This window comes from Phascolarctos cinereus, unplaced genomic scaffold (assembly GCF_003287225.1).
Source record: "Phascolarctos cinereus isolate Bilbo 61053 unplaced genomic scaffold, phaCin_HiC Scaffold_8;HRSCAF=390, whole genome shotgun sequence".
Taxonomy (NCBI): Eukaryota; Metazoa; Chordata; class Mammalia; order Diprotodontia; family Phascolarctidae; genus Phascolarctos; species Phascolarctos cinereus.
The window spans coordinates 27,836,328-27,853,149 of record NW_027556291.1 but is presented as its reverse complement, the minus strand read 5'-3'; the positions used below and the strand labels follow the sequence as shown (position 1 = coordinate 27,853,149).

General features: G+C 46.7%; 1 protein-coding gene across 7 annotated transcripts in view; it reads left to right on the top strand.

Moving 5' to 3' along the window:
• Positions 1-16,822, top strand: part of NSDHL (NAD(P) dependent 3-beta-hydroxysteroid dehydrogenase NSDHL) — a 37,707-nt gene that overhangs the window by 3,528 nt on the left and 17,357 nt on the right. For 2 of the 7 annotated variants that reach the window (XM_020975033.2, XM_020975030.2), the window contains exon 2: positions 14,220-14,347. In XM_020975033.2, the coding sequence (XP_020830692.1) occupies positions 14,267-14,347 (81 nt within the window). In that variant the 5' untranslated portion in view covers positions 14,220-14,266. Of the gene's footprint in view, positions 1-3,976; positions 4,306-12,009; positions 12,105-14,219; positions 14,348-16,822 lie in introns of all 7 variants that reach the window. The other 5 variants (XM_020975029.2, XM_020975028.2, XM_020975031.2 and 2 more) reach the window with 5 other exon arrangements.

Genomic DNA, 16,822 nt, shown 5'->3' with positions numbered 1-16,822 from the left:
GCAGAAGAGGAAGGAGGGGAAAAGAAAGGAAGTCAGCAAGTGGGATAGCACTCAAAGAGATGTTTCTGACCCTCAGCTCCCACTTCTCCTCCCCCCCAACTCCCAGATAGCGTTAGCCTTTGGGAGAAGCAGGCCTGCCAAGGCCTCCTAGATGGAGCATTCCTGCCCCCTCCCCCAAAATCTTCCTGCAAATGGAAGGGTATTTGGTTTACTTTGTCTCACTAGCCCAGAAATGGCCAGCTTTGGCTGGAAGGTGATATCTGATGGGCTCCCCTTTGTAGTTGAGGGAAGGGTGGAGCATGTCATCTCACCTTCCTTATCACAGTGCCCTGCAGGCCTCTGGGACAAAAATGAAAGATGGTCACTCTGTACAGGGCCTTGGCCCGCTCAGTAAAAATGCCATTTTTTTTCTCCTCTGCTTTTTTTTTTTTTTTTGGCGTACCTCTGGGCTGCCAGACTCTTGTAATTACTTACACTTTTGCCTGGGGGAGCTAGAATGGCCTTTGAAAACACCATTTTTTTCCTGCCTTCATAGATGTTTCTCTTATTGGTCCTACCAGAGTTCCCATTTCTCTCTCTCTTTCTCTTACAAAAAGTTACAAATGAAAATTAGTAGGCCAAAGCCAGGCAGGTAGAGTGAATTTTCAAGTTAGAGGAACTGGGTTCAAATGTCACTTCCTTCACTTCACCTTGTCAGGCCTCAGTTTCCTTATCTGTAAAATGAGGTTGAACTAAGGCTCCTTGTAGCTCCAGATATTTGATCTTTTTTCCCTCCTTTGGCTTACCTCTAAGGAACTTAGAGACTTTGTTAACTTGGCTGGGGAGTAATCCAGAACTGGTGATAAGACCCACAACTGGGTGGAAGTTTACCCCTGTGCTCCCCTTGAAGAAAGGGGCCTTTCTTAAAATTCTAAAGCAGTTGGAATGTGAACCCAGAGACTGCAGGGGACTGAGTGTTCTCCGGACTCTTTAGCTTTGACATTTGCATATCCACAATGTGCTAATTAGTTATTTGTTTATTAAAGGTCTAGGGTTTGCTGGCCTGCTCCATCTCCCTGTGTGGTGCTGCCTGTGCCCTTTGATGGTTTAAGGAAGGGGGAGCAGGGGTCTCTGCCTCCCAGAATGGGGAGGACTGGGGGATTTTAAGCTTTGATCCTGTTTTTGCGTCTTTTCTTTTCTGTATCTCTCCTGGGCCTGAGCTCTTTCTCTTGCCCCCCCCAGCTGCCAGTGGGGGTGAGGCACAGAGCTCTGAACACAAGGGGTCAGCCCAGCCTGTTCTGCCCCATCCCATAGGATGGCCTGGACCTTTTGCTCGCCAGTGGTCATTATTCAGAAAAGGCTTTATAGCTGTATAGTTATTTTTCCACCATTTATCAAAGCTACCACACATAATGCCATTTAATTTGTTATAAGGGATTGTTCAAATGACTAGATTGCAAAGCCCTTTACAGAGGTTTTCCAGGCCTCTGGGAGCCAGATACCATAGGGATTGTTCGAGTTGATCTGTGAGTTATCCCAATGGGGGTGTGATGAAAGAGGTGTGAGGACCACCTTGAAGTCAGGCTCTGCTACACTCTAGGGGAGTGTGCTCCCTAGGGGCCCCAAACTTGCACACAATTAAATCTAGGCCGATTCCCAAGCATTGCATCCCATTGAGTAGAAATTGCGGTCTCTGTCCTCCGAGACCTGTGGACAATCAGATATTTAGAGGAGGGAAGAATCTTACCAAGTCCCTGGTTTTTTTCACTTGGGCCTAGAGGTGTTAAGTGACCTGTGGAAGGTCACCCAGCTGCCAAGTAGCTGGAGTTTGAATCCAGGCCCTTTGACCCTAAGTCCAGCAGCGCTGAGACAAGGGGAGGCATACAGTCCATGCAAGGATGGCTCTGTCACCCACGATTGCTGTCCGTAGATGTGGGTGTGGCCCCTGCTTCTTTGCAGGCTCCCCATACATCAGTGCACATGTGTCCTTGGTTGGTGGCTCCAGACTGTCCCTTTTGTTAGAGTCTGGATGCCTCTTGGGGACCCACAGTGAAGGTCTGGCTGGGAGCCAGCTCCTTTCTCACTGCTGGGTTTGGTTTGTTTCCCAGGAGGCTAGAGCTAGGTCTTCCCATCATGTGTGGCTGTGCTACAAGGCTTCCATCCTTACCCACCACTCTAGACCCCTCGAGACAAATGTCACTTTGAAATACTAAACTTGGAGTCTCAAAGACCTGGCTTCAGCACCAGCCTCAGCCAGTTTTTGATAGGGTCGCCAAGGCTAGGCCAACCTCCTCACTTTATTTTATAGGGCAGGGAACTGAGGCCTGGAGAGGTAAAGGGACTTGTCCAAGGTTACACAGCTAGTAAACAAATGGCAGAGTTGTGAATCAAACCCATATCTGCTGACTCCAAATCCAGCATTCCTTCACTGCCCGGCTTGTTAACTTCAGGACCACTGGCAGGTCACTCTGCTTTTTTCAGTGCCTCGATTTTCCTCATCTATAAAAGGGGGCCATCCATTCGATCAGTGGCCACTGAACCTTACATAAGGATCCCTGGGGGCCACATATTGACTTGGCTTTAAAATGTAATGTTATCTGTGTTTTATTGATTTGTTGCTTATTTTGTTAAATATTTCCCAATGACATTTGAGTCTGGTTCAGGCCCCACTAGGGAGTGTTGTAAGCTGGTTTGGCACCCTCTGGGATTAGACGATTTTAGGAATTAGTTTGTACTTTGTATTTGTATCTCGAGTACCTGGTACTGATAAATACTCAATTGGTTGACCCCCTCAAATCCCACCTCTGAGACTTTCAGTAAGGCCTCATTTTCCTCACCTATAAAATAAAGAGATTGTGCTAGACCTTCAACACCCCTCCTAGCTCAATCAGGGTCCAGGGTCCTCTGGCCCTGTAATAGCAATTTATAAAGTAATATCTACAGTATATAGAATTGTGAGAATCACATGGGCCAATTAGTGGATGTGAATGGTGGATCTTAATAACTAAAGGGTCCCCCAAACAACCCCGGCTATGGCAAGATCTTGTCCATAAAAACCAGGGGACCTAGGAGAGCTGGGAGGGGACATGTAGTAAATGGGGGGGAGAGGAATCTGGGACTAGATTATCCGCCATGGGCCCCACCAGTCCTGTGGATTCGGTCCCCTTATCTGGTGGGCAGTAAGGGAAGCGGAGACCAGGCAGAGCCATAGATTCTATTGGGAAAGAAGGCCTTTGGAACCCCACGGGGCCTCCCAAAACGCCAAGGTTTTTCTGGTTCCCATGGTAACCAGAGTAGACACTTCAGGGGGGAGGGGAGCGGAGCGGGCCAGAGTAGAGGCAGCGAGTAAGGCTCTTTTTCTATGTGGGTCATTTGTAAATGGAGTTGATAAATCAGGGGCTGTACAGCCTTGAAACACCTGGCTTTCACAAGATCTGAACTGGATTATATGCTATGATTTCTGTCACCTTGCTCGCAAGCTGGCTGTGACCTTCAGCAGGCCCTCCTCCCCCTCTCTGGGCCTCATTTTCTTCCTCTGTCAAATGAGGGTGTGGGGATTTGTCGACCTCTAAGCCTAGATCTCCCATCCTCTGATCTCCAAGGTCCCTCCTCTGGAAACCTTGAACTAATTTGTAATCTTCCCAAAGAAAGGGTTTTCTGTTTCCTTTTTATGCCTTCCTCTACCTCCTCCCTCTCTTCCCCCTGCCAAGTTCCTATTCTAATGCTACAGATTATCCCTAATGTTTCATGCTATCTTCTCTCGAGACACGTATTAGTTTTGTGATGAATTGCTGACAGGTTCAATGATATGACCTTCAGTAAATACTGTTCTGCCCCCCAAAAAAATGGAAGGTCTAGGACCAAATCTTGGAAGATGGCTTCACAGGAAATCCTTTCAGCCACTCATGTCAGCTGATACTTCTGTACCTTTTTCATTCTGACTTGTATTTATTGATATATGTGCCTTTTTCCCATTCTGTCCCCTGTTCCCCCCCAGATCACTGAATTGTAACCTCCTAGGGAACAGAGACACGTGCATCTTTCATTTTTGTGACCTCAGACCCAGCATTGCGCCTTACATAGAAAGGAAAGCTTAATAAATGAGTATTGGTTTGAATTAAATCCTCAGTGGGGAGGAAGGAGGGGAAAACAGAAGAGAAATACACAAAGATGACAAAAGAACATTTAGAAAAATAGAAAAATCTATTCAAAACCAAACATAACAAACCCAAGCAAACATGGTGCCTGTGGGCTTGCTTTAAGAAGCTGTGGCAAAGACACAAAAGAGAACGTCCAGCTGCCATCCGGAGCTGTAGGTGGTTACAGGTGAGTGATCTTAGGTGAGTAGTGATAACCGTAACTCACATTTCTATGTTGACTTCTGTTTTCTCACACCAGCCCTGTGAGGTAAGTGAATGTCAGCATTATTATCCCCATTTTACAGATGAGGAAACTTTGACCCAGAGAAGGGAAGTCATTTGCCTAGGGTCACATAGCTGGGAAGAGCTACTACACCCATCTCAGGGAGCAACCAGAATGAAAGTCAGGTTGCTGGGGATGCAGGGGGTGGAGAGCAAAAAAATACTGGAAGAAATGGGCCAAGCAAACCAGAGACAAGGTCAGATTATCAGCCCATGAGAAAAGGAAAACAGGGTGGTAGCTGGAAGTGGCCTGTCTCCTGATACCCACTGTTATGGCGCTGCCTCATGACGGGGGGACTTTGGGTACCTCACTCATGAGACCACCCATAGCACAGAGGGCAAGATACCAGATTTGGAGTCGGGGAGCTCTGTTACTTGCTGCCTCTGTGACCTGGGCCCCATCACTTTCCCTGTTTGGGCTACAGTTTCCTCATCTGGAAGATTAAGTGGTTGGAGTGGAGTTGGGGTTCTTCACCCTGTTTGTGACATGAGCCCCTGTGGCAGTCTGGTGAAGTCTATGGACAGTTCTCACGTTTTTGAATGCCTTAAAAGAAAATCCATAGGATCAATCATAAAGGGAAGCATTTTGTTGAAATATTTCAAAAGCAGGTAGTATCCCCCCAAATTAAGAAACACAGGATTAGAGGATCTCCAAGATCCCTTCCATCTTGAAATCTCTGAGCCTTTAAAAGCAAACAGCATTTTGGCTAGGTTTGTGTTTTCTGTAGTAGATTGTTTGAGGAAGGGAGTAAGGTGATCTGTATAATGGCCAGAGCACTGGCTTGGCAGTCGGGAGAGATGTGGGTTGTAATGCCAGCTCTGTCATTGACCAGCTGTGTTCCCTGCATCAAATCACTCCAACCTTCCACACCTCAATTTCCTCAGCTAGTCTTGCTTCATTTCTGGCTTCTCCTTTGCTGTTCTAATGTAAATCTTGAGTTTCTTGAAGACGTCTTTATTTTAATATACCCTTGGAACCGTCTCTACAGTGTCCCCCATTTTAATTTCCGAGAAACAAGCTCCCCCGGGAGCCATGTTGAAAATATTCCATTTTGCTGATTTCTGTATAAAAAATGGCATGTTTTTGTATTGGCTCAAGCTGACACACGTGAGAATAGGGACCAGCTCAAGCTGGGTTTCTTAGGTAACAGTGGAGAGGCCGCTTTGCAAAAAAGCAAACGCCTCGTTATTTGCATCATTAATACTAATTGGGGAAGTTTTTCTGTTACGTGTTCTGCATTTGAATTTGGAGAGAAAGGCCTTCATTTTGTTTTTCCCAGGACTCCTGCTTTGCAGCAGAGCCTCAAAGAAATGTACCAACTATGCCAATTAGTATGTGCACAGAAAAAAAGCTGCTCTTCTCTTTCTCCTTGCCTCTTTCCAGCTGCATCACCCCTTGAGAGGCCTTTCAGAGGAGCTGTGCGGGGCCACTGGGCAGGGGCTTTTCAAAGAACTAAATGGTGAGGGGAGTGACTGTCTGAGACATTCTGGTTCCCTACTCCAAGGTGCAAGGAAGGGTCTTGGGAGTTTTTTTCCACCCTGTGTAGGAAAACGCCCCTGATGGATTTTTTTTTTTTTGCTCCTCTCACAAAAGGCTTTTCCTGTCTGTATTTTGCACAGGGTGGATGAGAATAACTTTCCTGAAATGGAAAAGAAAAGTCTTTTATTTTGGGGGGGAAGGGGGGCAGTGCCCAGTCACCTCGTTTGAGGTACATCTTGACCAGTAAATGTGCTTGCTTGCCACTTTGGGTGGTGGCCTATTTTTGTTGGTAGACAAACTAGTGTCTGTGAACCTTGGGGATCTGGGTCTCAGTTTCCCAGGTAGACCTGTAGTGAGAGGAGGGGGCAGGATTTCCTCCTGTCCTCTCCTTTGAAATTGACCACCTGCTTCTCCTGAGACACAGAACCATAGCAAAAAAATAAAACTGAAAGGTATCCCTCCTCTCCTGCTCAGTAGAGATGGTGGTCAGCAAATGGAATGGGCAGGAAGTCACGAGCCCCCTTCCCAGTTCTCAAACTGATGCAAACCTTCTTTCTTTCCCTCCCCCCACCCCTGTGGCCAGAGTCATTTTGTTCTTTTTTCTCACCTTCAAAGTTGTCTGTAATGTTGAGTTTGCTACAAAGTGGGGTGAGAGGCTGGTAGGGAGTTCCAGTGTGATTTTTCCCAGCCTTGGAGGGAGAGGGGGGTGTGCACAGAGAACTACCCAGTTTAGAGATAACGTTCTTTAAGTTCATAATCTTTTCCTAGCTCAGTGGGACTTGGTAACTTTTAAAAATATGCAATAATGTTTGGCATTGGAAAAAGACTACTTTGTTTTCTTATCTGCTGGGCTGGTTTTGTTCATCAGAATGTACAGCATGGAACTAGCTATTCTCTGGTGGTGGCTACCTTTGTAACTAAGCTTAGGGTATTTCTGGTTGCTCAGGGACCCCTCGACATACAACATCAGTAGCCAGCTGTCAAGGTTGAACATATTGCTGCTGCATTCTGTTTCCAACTTTCTGCCCAAAGTCAGGGGGGAGGAATGGTTCCCAGGAAACCAGTTCCTGTCTCTGGGGCCTTGGGATATCCATTGGCAAAATGGGGCAACTGGCTAGCATGAACCATTTGAGAGAAAGAACCAAACCTGGTTATTTCTCGTTTCCTCGACTTCCTTTTTTTTTTTCCTCCTGGTTCATCATGAAAAGTAGGGCCTAACAGTCTAAGGGTCAGATGTTCATCTGGGCCCAACAGCAACTTCTGACTGACCACGAGTGTCCATTTTGGGCCTTAGTTGACTAACGGTGACTGGCCTCCCTTGCAGAACTTTGTGCTGAGGTTTGGGGAATCACATTTCCTTTTTTCTCACAAATATTCCAAATCCCCATTTAGGTAGTATTACGACTGACGGGGGAGGGGGTTGAATAAATCTAATCTTTTCCCCTAAAGTTATTTTCACTAAGGAAAAAAGTGATTTAAAAATGTTTAAATCTTTAGCTTCAGTAGGCCTTAGAGGGTGGGGAAAACCAGTTTTTCTCTATTCCAGACTCTTGTGTTGCTGGTATTCCCTTACCCCACTCCTCAGCACACTGTGTACCACAGCCAGTTTCTGGAGACTGAGAAGCCCCAGAAAATGGCATTTCAAGAAGCCCCAGGTCTTCTACATAACATTCACAGACGGGCCCCAGGATCACAGGGACTTAGATTGCAAGCTGGAGGAGACTTCAGAGGTCGCTGCATCCAACTCTTCCCCTTCCCTTCCCATTTTTACAAATGAAGACACTGAGGCCCAGAAAGATTGAATGATTTACTAAAGGTCACACAGGCAGTAAATGGTAGAGGCTGAATTTGAACCCAGGCCCTCTGGCTCCAGATCCAGTGTTACTGAGTCCTATGGGCCCACCTGGAGAAACAGCAAATAATTACCAGCATTTATGTAGCACTTTGGGGCAGCTAGGTGGTACAATGGATAGAGCGGAGTTCAAATCCAGCCTCAGACACTTACTTCCTAGCTGTGTGACCCTGGGCAAGTCACTTCACCCTGTTTGCCTCAATTTCCTCATGTGTAAAATGAGCTGGAGAAGGAAATGGCAAACCACTCCAGGATCTTTGCCAAGAACACCCCAAATGGGGTCACGAAGAGTCGGACACGACTGAAATGACTTAACAACCACGACGACAACATAGTGCTTGAAGGTCTGCATATATTATCTCATTCAATCCTTATACAGTCTTGTGAGATGCTGTGACAGATATCTTTTACAGATGAGGAAACTGAGGCAGACAGAGGTTAAGTGCCTTGCCCAGGATCACACAGCTAGTAAGTGTCTGAGACCAGATTTGAACTCAGGTCTTCCTGACTGCAGGTCCAGCACCACCCAGCTGTCCTGTGTGAACGAACACACAATGGAACGGTCTTCGGTTTTGTCAATTTAAGAGACACCATCAAAAAGGAGCCTGGAGATCCAGTACTGGTCAGTGGGTCTTACTGGGGCCTCGTAATGGCAGTTTTTATTTAAATAGGGAGTTTCTAACTATAATAAAAAATTGAGAGGCAGCCTAAGAGTTGGACAGAGCTGTTGCCTCTGATCTTTACTAGCTGTATGACCAGCCATGGACAAAGCAACCCTCTGTACCGGCCCTTCTCTAAGCCTCTGAGTTATATGGGGCTTGCCAGTCAGGAAGCAGAGAGGGAGTTCCTACACCAATTCCATCACGAATCTTAAGTCTAATAACAATAATAGTGATGATGATGATAATAAAGAATTAGTAGCTTGATTGAGATCTACTTGACCTAATCAAAACAGGGTGGACTTTTATTTGAATGAAAATAGCATCCTTGAACGTGAGCCTCAGCTGAACGCATTCTCTGCTTCAGGAGTGTTATGCCAATATCGTCTCTTCCTCCTCCTCCTAGACCTCCTAGACCCTCTCAAAGGCCATGTCAACACATCAACAGAAGTTGGGGGAAGGGAGATAAAGTCTGGCAGGTGCTGCCCAGCTGCCAAGGCTTTGAGGGGGCCTGGCGACATGGTGTGTGTGTGTGCACACACGTGCACTGGTGTATTGTGTCTCTTTGTGCTTGCAGTATACTCTGGGTGTGCCTGTGGGTTCCTAGGCCTACTCTTGCTAGGTTCAGAGGCTCGGCATCAGGTCAGCCATAGGGCAATGAAGTCTTTGGCCACAGCAACTCTGAGAAAGTAGCCTAGTAAGCATGGGAGAGGTGCCTAGACCCTTGAAATACTCGAGTGAAGTATGTGGTATTTAGAGATACAGCATGGTACAGTGAATAAAGGGCCAGCCTTGGAGTCAGGAAGCCTTTAGGCACATCCTGGTCGCCGTTACTCAAACTCAGGGCAGGTCACTTATCTTCTCAGCACTCTGGGCATCTCTTTAAGGCCATAATTTGCAAGTGATCTCTGGTTGCCAGTCTGCATCAGGGGAAGAAGTTTCCACATTGGAAAATCCCTACAGACTGATCTGGACCCCAAACAAATGTAGGCCACAGATCTCAGTACTGTCTCCATGTTTGAGTGGTGGAGGTTGTTGATAGAATTATGGCCTATGTTTTTCTGACCCTGAGGGGATTACATCATGTGAGTGGAAGGCCATTGGTGTCTCCTAGTCCCAAGGCCAGCTGTAGCCTTTTGGACTTGGGGGAGGAGGGGAGCTGATTCCAAGAAGTAGTTAAGATGGGTAAATTTGCCTGTTCCACTTCAGGTAGGTCATTTAATTGGGAGATGTTGGCTCTTGGGGCTATCACTGGCGGGGCTGGACTGTCTGAGTTGTGTTTAGATGCACTGGTTAAGTAACTATCCAGTCGGTGCCTTCTCCTCTGGGCCATGCACAAGCCAGGGCTAATGGGTGCACTTGGTGGGATATGTTGTGGTTTCTTGGGCAAGTAAGCAGCAGTTCTTAGAGTAGCTAGTTCAGGCCAGATATTCCAGGTTTGGGGGGTGGGGGGGTGAAGGGGGTAGAGGGTTGGGAGGGGATAGCAACGCACGCTCAGGAGTACTTTGAACAACATGCTGACCTGACATTACACAATAGACCCACTTCTAAAATGTTTGTGTATAAAGTACATCTATTCACTCCCATTTTCCTATTGGCATCAATTAGACTTTGAGCACTGTGCTCTCCCACACAAAGGGGATCTCAGGGTTGTGTCTGTTACATTCAAGAACCCTAGCCTTGGCTAAAAGAGACATTCTTTCTTTGTTAATGGATGAAAAAGTCCCACAGTGGACTTTTCCAAATACCCACGATCCGTCTATGCTGCGTTGGCTCTCAGAGCCACAACCAAGTTGGGGCAACCTCGTCTTCGTCCCAGGTGCCAAATTTTGAGATCACTCTAGCTACATAGAAATAACAGCTGGCAAAGAATAGTTAAAATAGGAAGCTGCCAGGTAGTAGACTAGGCTGATCTCCCTGGCCTTCCCTGCTCCCCACGAGCATCACCCTGCCATGCCCCAACTGAGAGCTTTGTTTGCCCTGGGCATAGCGTACAGTGCTTGTGTGCAAAAGGTTCCTAGTTCTGGCTCTGGGCACTCCATGCACCTCTGCAGATTGCAGCCGATCCATGCCTTCCCATCCTTTGGGATTCTTGTCCCTGCCTTCCCATAAGTGCCCTAGGAAGAGGATCTGCCCCTATGCGCCGAAAGCCTTCTTCTTGGTCTCTTTGTATTTCATTTCATGGCTGCCAGTGCCATACTTAGATTCTCCTTCTGTTAGTCCTTATGCATGATGGGTAAAAACCACAAGTGTTAACATTCTCGGGTGGGACTGTCACACTCTTGATTTTTGAGATTCCAGCATGATCTACTGCACATGTCTATACCCCACTATTTCATGGGTTTTATGATCATTATAATAAATGAACACAAAATACCTATTAAATGAAATTATACAAAATAACATTAAATCTATAATACAAGAATTTTACTCTTCTATTTCAAATCAATTCCTTAAGAATAAGCGAGATAGGGATTAGGACTGGCCCTTTTATTGTTATAGGGAACTCCCAGGTGGGGAAACTCCATTTACCAATGCAGGTCAGCGTCTTCTCTGCAACTTAGAGCCACAACTCAAACCCAAAGAGATATGGGGCCACAGAACCATACAGAAGGATACCTGTAGGCCACAGAACTTGGCCAATTTGACACCTCTAGCTTAGAGGGTTCAGAGGAGAAGTCATTTGCCCAGGGTCACACAGCCAGTATGTGTTAGGGGTAGAACTTGAACCTTGATCTTCCTGGCACACAGTAGTCACTTAATAAATTCTTGTTGACTGTCTGACTGACTTACTGGCTCCAAGGCTTTTTCTCTGTCTGTCTACTACAACAGGGCTGCCTTTAAAAGAAGATCTATTCCTTTTGAAAGTATAGCCCTCAGGGCAACTGTGTGGCACGGTGGATAGAGCAGGGGCCCTGGAGTCAGAAGGACTTGAGTTCAAATTTGGCCTCAGACACTTACTAGCAATGTGACCCTGGGCAAGTCACTTAACCCCTATTGTCTTCCCCACCCCCCAAAAAAAAGTATATCTGGTGGCCACAGTTCTTCATTGACCAAAGGAGGATTTTTACTGTCTGGAGATATTGAGAAGAATCTGGTCTAGCCATGGGGTTTAGGGGAGGGTAAAATAAAACTAGGGGGGGTAGCAAGTTGGGGGATGTGACATCCAATGTGTGCAGGGAGAGCAACAGCAGAAAGGAAGGAGCCCAAGCTTTGAGAACCCAGAGTTGGAAAGGGCCTCACTTTTTCTTGGCATGCCCCGGACCCCTCAGGCAGTCAGTCTGAGGAAGTCAGATTTAAATGCACAAAATAAAACGTGTAGAATTACAAAGGAAACCAATTATGTTGAAATGCAATTATCCAAATCCAAATCCAAGTTCACAGATATGATAAAAACCGAGACCCAGAAAGTAGAAGGGACTTGCCTAAGGTCATTTGGGCAGTAAGGACCAGAGCTGGAATTCGAATGCAGGTCCTTCCTACTCGAAAGCTGGCGCTTTTTCATGACACACACCACGAAGCCTCCCGCAGAAGGCAGTCAGATTGTGGAGTGAATATTTGTTTCCCATTTTGACCATTTCCTTAACTCTGCTAAGTTAGCATTTGTTCCTTTGACAGAGACAGCATAGCATAGTGAGAGGAGAGCCAACCTAAAGCCAGGAAGACCTGGAATCAAGCCCTGCCTTTAACACCCCCTGGCTGTGTGACCCTGAGTAAGTCACCCTTCTTTCTTAGTGTGCCCGGGCAATTTAAGAGGTGCAAGGAAGGTACCAGCCTGCATTGGCTACATTGGAGGGAGTTTCCTTACCCCAGAGTTCTCAGTACCAATGAAACCAAAGGTCAGGTCAGGCCCCAAGACTTGTCAAATACTTCTTGTATATAAAGCCCTATGCCAGTCCCTGGAGGATCTGCAAAAAAGGGAAAGCAGCCCCTTTGCCCTCCAGCAGCTTAGCGGGAAGAGTCACATGATGGGGAGGCCTAGGAGACTGGCTTTGGAGGTCAAGGGCCTGGCTTCAAATCCTTCCTCTGACATGTAACCTCTGTAACCTTGGGCACATCATTCATAAAATAAGAGGGGCTAGGAGGTGGGTGGCATGGATGGCCTCTGAAGACCCTCCCAGCTTCAGATGAGTGAGATGAGAGTGTATAAGTAGTTGTGATAAAATGGGCAGGGGACCCACCTTGCAGGCAGAAAGGGCGGCCTCGGCTCCTGCTTCTGATACCTGCTGACTGTGGGACCCTGGCAACTTCTCTTCAGGCTGGAAGTTAGAGTAGCCAGGGTTGCCTACATGCATAGGTGGAGAGAGTTGCCTTATCAGGAATTCCCTACTAATGAAATCCTAATTTAAATGAAGGGTATTTTTTGTTTGTTCGTTTGTTTGTTTGTTTTTGGAGGGGGCAATGTTAGAGTTAGCTAGACTTGCTATCAGTAAATCTTTGAGTCCTGAAGGTTAGTGACAAAAGACTTCTATTATAGAACAAGCCACTTCTGATGGCCTGTAGGTGACTTTAGTCAAACTAAGGTCATTCTGTGCCTCTCTTTAACCAGGGTGACTGCCCCCCAAAAAAAAACTTTCCAGGGAAGTTTTGGGGATCACAATTCCTTTTTTTCTCCCAAATGTTAAAATTCCCAGTTGTTAGTAGAAAGGGATAATCCAATTGAATCCTTAGTTTTTCTGAAATTTTCTTTAGCTAATGACTAGACTTAGAAGAGTTGAGGGAGAGAAACATAGAGAAACCAGTTCCTTTCTAGTCAAGACTTCCATGTCACTAGCACTTCCCAGGCCCTGTCCCCACTACTATTTCTACAACTACTACTACTACTAGTACTACTACCACCGCCACCACCACCAGTGTGCATACAAACATCCCTCTATTTTCTGTGCTTCAGGGACGCTCCAGATTTTCACTTAGAATTTGCGGTTGGTCTCCAAGGTGATAGGAGTATAGCTTTAGAGGCAGAAGGGACATCAGAGGTCATCTAGTAAAACCCCAGTGAAAAAACTGAGGCTCAGAAAGTGGAAATGACTTGCCCAAAGTCACAGACAATAGATATGTGGCTGAGCCAGGAGTCTTTTGAGGTTCTCTGACTCCCAAATCCATCATTGGAATCTCTGTAGTGTGTCTTCTAAGCCAGTGGGGGAAAAGAGCCGCTCCTCTGACCTCATACCAAGGCGGTGTATTTGACTTGAGAGAGACCTCCAGTGGACAGATGGGTTCCCTCTGTTTTGTAGGGGATGCTAAGACTGAATTATAGATTTTCCTGTACAATGATCTGGGCTAGTATATGGAAGCCACCTGGGCCTTTATGAATGGGTCATCCGCTTGGACCCATAGCATACTTAAGTGAACTTCTGGACACTTTCAAAGGAGTCTTTTGATCAAGGCGGATCTTACTTAGCCTTGGCTAATGACTGTCCCATCGCCTAGGGCAAGATGGTGACCAAGCGTGGTTCCAGCATTTCTCCCGGCTTACGTGTAGCCCTTGCGCTCCCTGTAAAAGATCTATCGTATAGACAGCAGTGGACAGCAGGTTGCGATTGTCTGGCAAGATTCCTCATTTGGCATGAGATGGCGTGTTCTCACAGGTCCAGTTAGGGCTATGCGGTGTCTGTGAGGGCAGCCAGGACCATGTCTGTCTGTTTGTCTGTGTGTGTATGTCGGGGGCGGAGGGAACACGGAGCATGCCGGCCATCCTCTCAGAGGACCTGAGAGAGATACCAGGCCCTCTCCCAAGGCCTGTCTGAGGAACCTCAAGGGAGCTGGTGCTTGAAGGCCTCGGGGTTGTCACCGTTTCAATGTCTGTCTCTACATCTGTCTGTCTTTAGGAAGAGAAAAGTTGGTCATCAGACTGGACCCAATATTTGAACAGAAAATGGAGAGCACAATTGGTGAGCATATGGTGCCCAAGCCTGAAGAAAAACAAGTGGCAGAAAACATTAGTGACCAGCAGCAGGTAAGGGGATGGGGGGTACCTCAGCAGGCCATTGACCCACACACCCTGGGACGGTAACGCAGTTAACCAGCTCCCAGGCACGTAGATGAAAAGACTGCTCAAAGGAAACCATACTGGGAATAACTGACTCTGGAGATCAGATAATGACGTAGACTACCCTCTTCTTCCTCTTCTTGGCAGTATGGTGGGGGTCTACTGGGGCAGAATGGTGAGGTCACCGTAAGAATCACTTTTACAGGCCATGACGTTCTTTAAGTTTTGTACCCGCCTACTTCCAAGAGGATTTGTGGTAGCTGCCAAGTTAGAGCACAGTGCCGGAGAGGCCATTTCAGGGTTAAATGAGAGTTCCGATTTTCAAAGCCCTTTCCTCACAGCAAGCCTGTGAGGAGAGGTTGGCGCAAGCAGCCCAGCCCAGACAAAGACGGTTCGGGAAGATAACTGAAAATGAGCTTGGTGCCAGTTGATACTGTTCCGAGAGTCAATGACAGAAGAAAGAGCCGTGCAGGAAATTACCGTTGCCTGAGTCTGAAGTCAAATGCTTAGGCTACTGATAAGAAGAATTGAGAGAAATGGGAAAAATGTAATAATGATCACATCTGGCAGACAGAATTGACTAAGAGTCGGGCCCGCCTGAGCGAGGCAGCATTCGGCCATTTTGCCTTGGAAGTAAAGGCCACTGAGGCACTAGAGGAAGGGGACATAAAAGCTGTCTCCAGGAGAGGATGCAAATGATGGCCCTGGAGATACTGTTGGCTACCTAGTTGGATTTGGTTGTAATGGTGTCACTGAGCAGTGGATTCCATAAGCGTCTGGCCCATTTGGAGAGGCGTGTGTCTTCCGTTCATCACAGCAGCCAATTAGACAAGGTCAGCCTTGATATTGGTGGAAGCGATGGGGAAGAGATAGCTAACGTGGACATAGGAGTCTTGGTTAGCATAATGAGAACTGCCATTTAGGTGGGGTTTGCTGGTTGGCAGAGCCCTTTCTGTACAGTGTCTCATTTGATCTCGGGGGGTCGCTGCTGTTGTTATCCTCATTTTATAGATAAAGAAACTGAGACTCAGAGACGTAAAATGACTTGGCCAAGGGGACACATCTGTGCAAGTGTCCGATCCAAGATGCAACCCCAGGTCCTTGCGACTCCCAAGTCCATTGGTCTTTTTCACTACAGTCTCACTGCCTCTCGGATCCCATGAGGCCAGTGAAATAATACAAAGAAACTGGGGAAGCTAATGAATGTGGGCAGAAATAACTAACCTCCACCAAGGAGGGGGGGTTTCAAGGGAATTCATCTGAAATAATAACTGATAATAATACAGGATGGCATTTCAGTCGTGTTTTTATGTTTGCAAACTACTTTATGTATGTGATGGCCAAAACTTAGTCATGTTGGACAGTCTAGGCAGAGCTGAGTTAGCATTAGGAGCAAAAGAACATGACTGTCATACTGAGAGGTTCCGAATCAGAGCTTTTGGGATTTGAAGGCATGTCCAGAGACTGCTGAATCCATTCTCTCCTCCCTAGGCCTACACTGCTGTGAAAGAAACTGTAGAGATGGGTGTCTCAGAAAATCCTCAGATACGTAGAGTCCATGGCTTCTCTGAGAAGTCCATTTGTGAACCTCACATTCTTTGTTTCCGAGTGTTTCTCTTATTTCGAATCCCAGTGCTTCTTCCTGTCATCTAAGCCTACTCCCTCCATTCCATCCTTCATGGCCTTGGCAAATAGTGGTGCTCTGTGTGCGTTATAGCCACTTGTTAGACACATAGTTGAAAGCATTATCCTTACTTTGAAAACAGTTGCCCTCTTCTCTGCAGATCAGATCCCATTCCCCTGAGAATCTCTCTATAGAACATACAGATTTCCAAAGCAAAGCCAGTACCCCTATTTGTTTCAGTAATATTCGACATAGCATACCATTATAACAAGAGAATTTAGACGGTTACAGGAAATCTCTTGTAATCAGCATCAGGTCTCAATCTCTGTAATGATCGTGAAACATCCCATCATAATGTAGCATGGCAAGAGGGCTCATATGATATTCTGAGATGGCACCTGATATGTTGAGGGAGGTGATTTCCCTTTGAAAAAGTGAGAGAGCCCCGCAACTAGTGGAGAACGTGGACTAGTCCAGCTCAAATTCACTTACACGGGGCTTTGGAATATCGCCAAAGCCCACCTTGCTGCCCCCTCCCCACCGCCCTTTTCTCAACTCAGTCCTGTTGATAACCTGAGACTTGCTCTGGTGCTGGAGAGGGCTGAGGGGCCTGTCAATAATTCTTGTGTAGAGGCGTTGGGTGCGGTTCAGAGATAAGCGACAAAATAGGGTTGAGAATCAAAGCATTACTCAAAGTGACTGGGAGCTGGCGTTTCTGGAGTGGGGAGCAGAGTTTATCTCAAGTCTGTGAGTCTCCCTCCCCCAACCTCTACCAATCCTTGACTTTGCTGGCTGCCTGTGAGATCAAGAAATGAGGG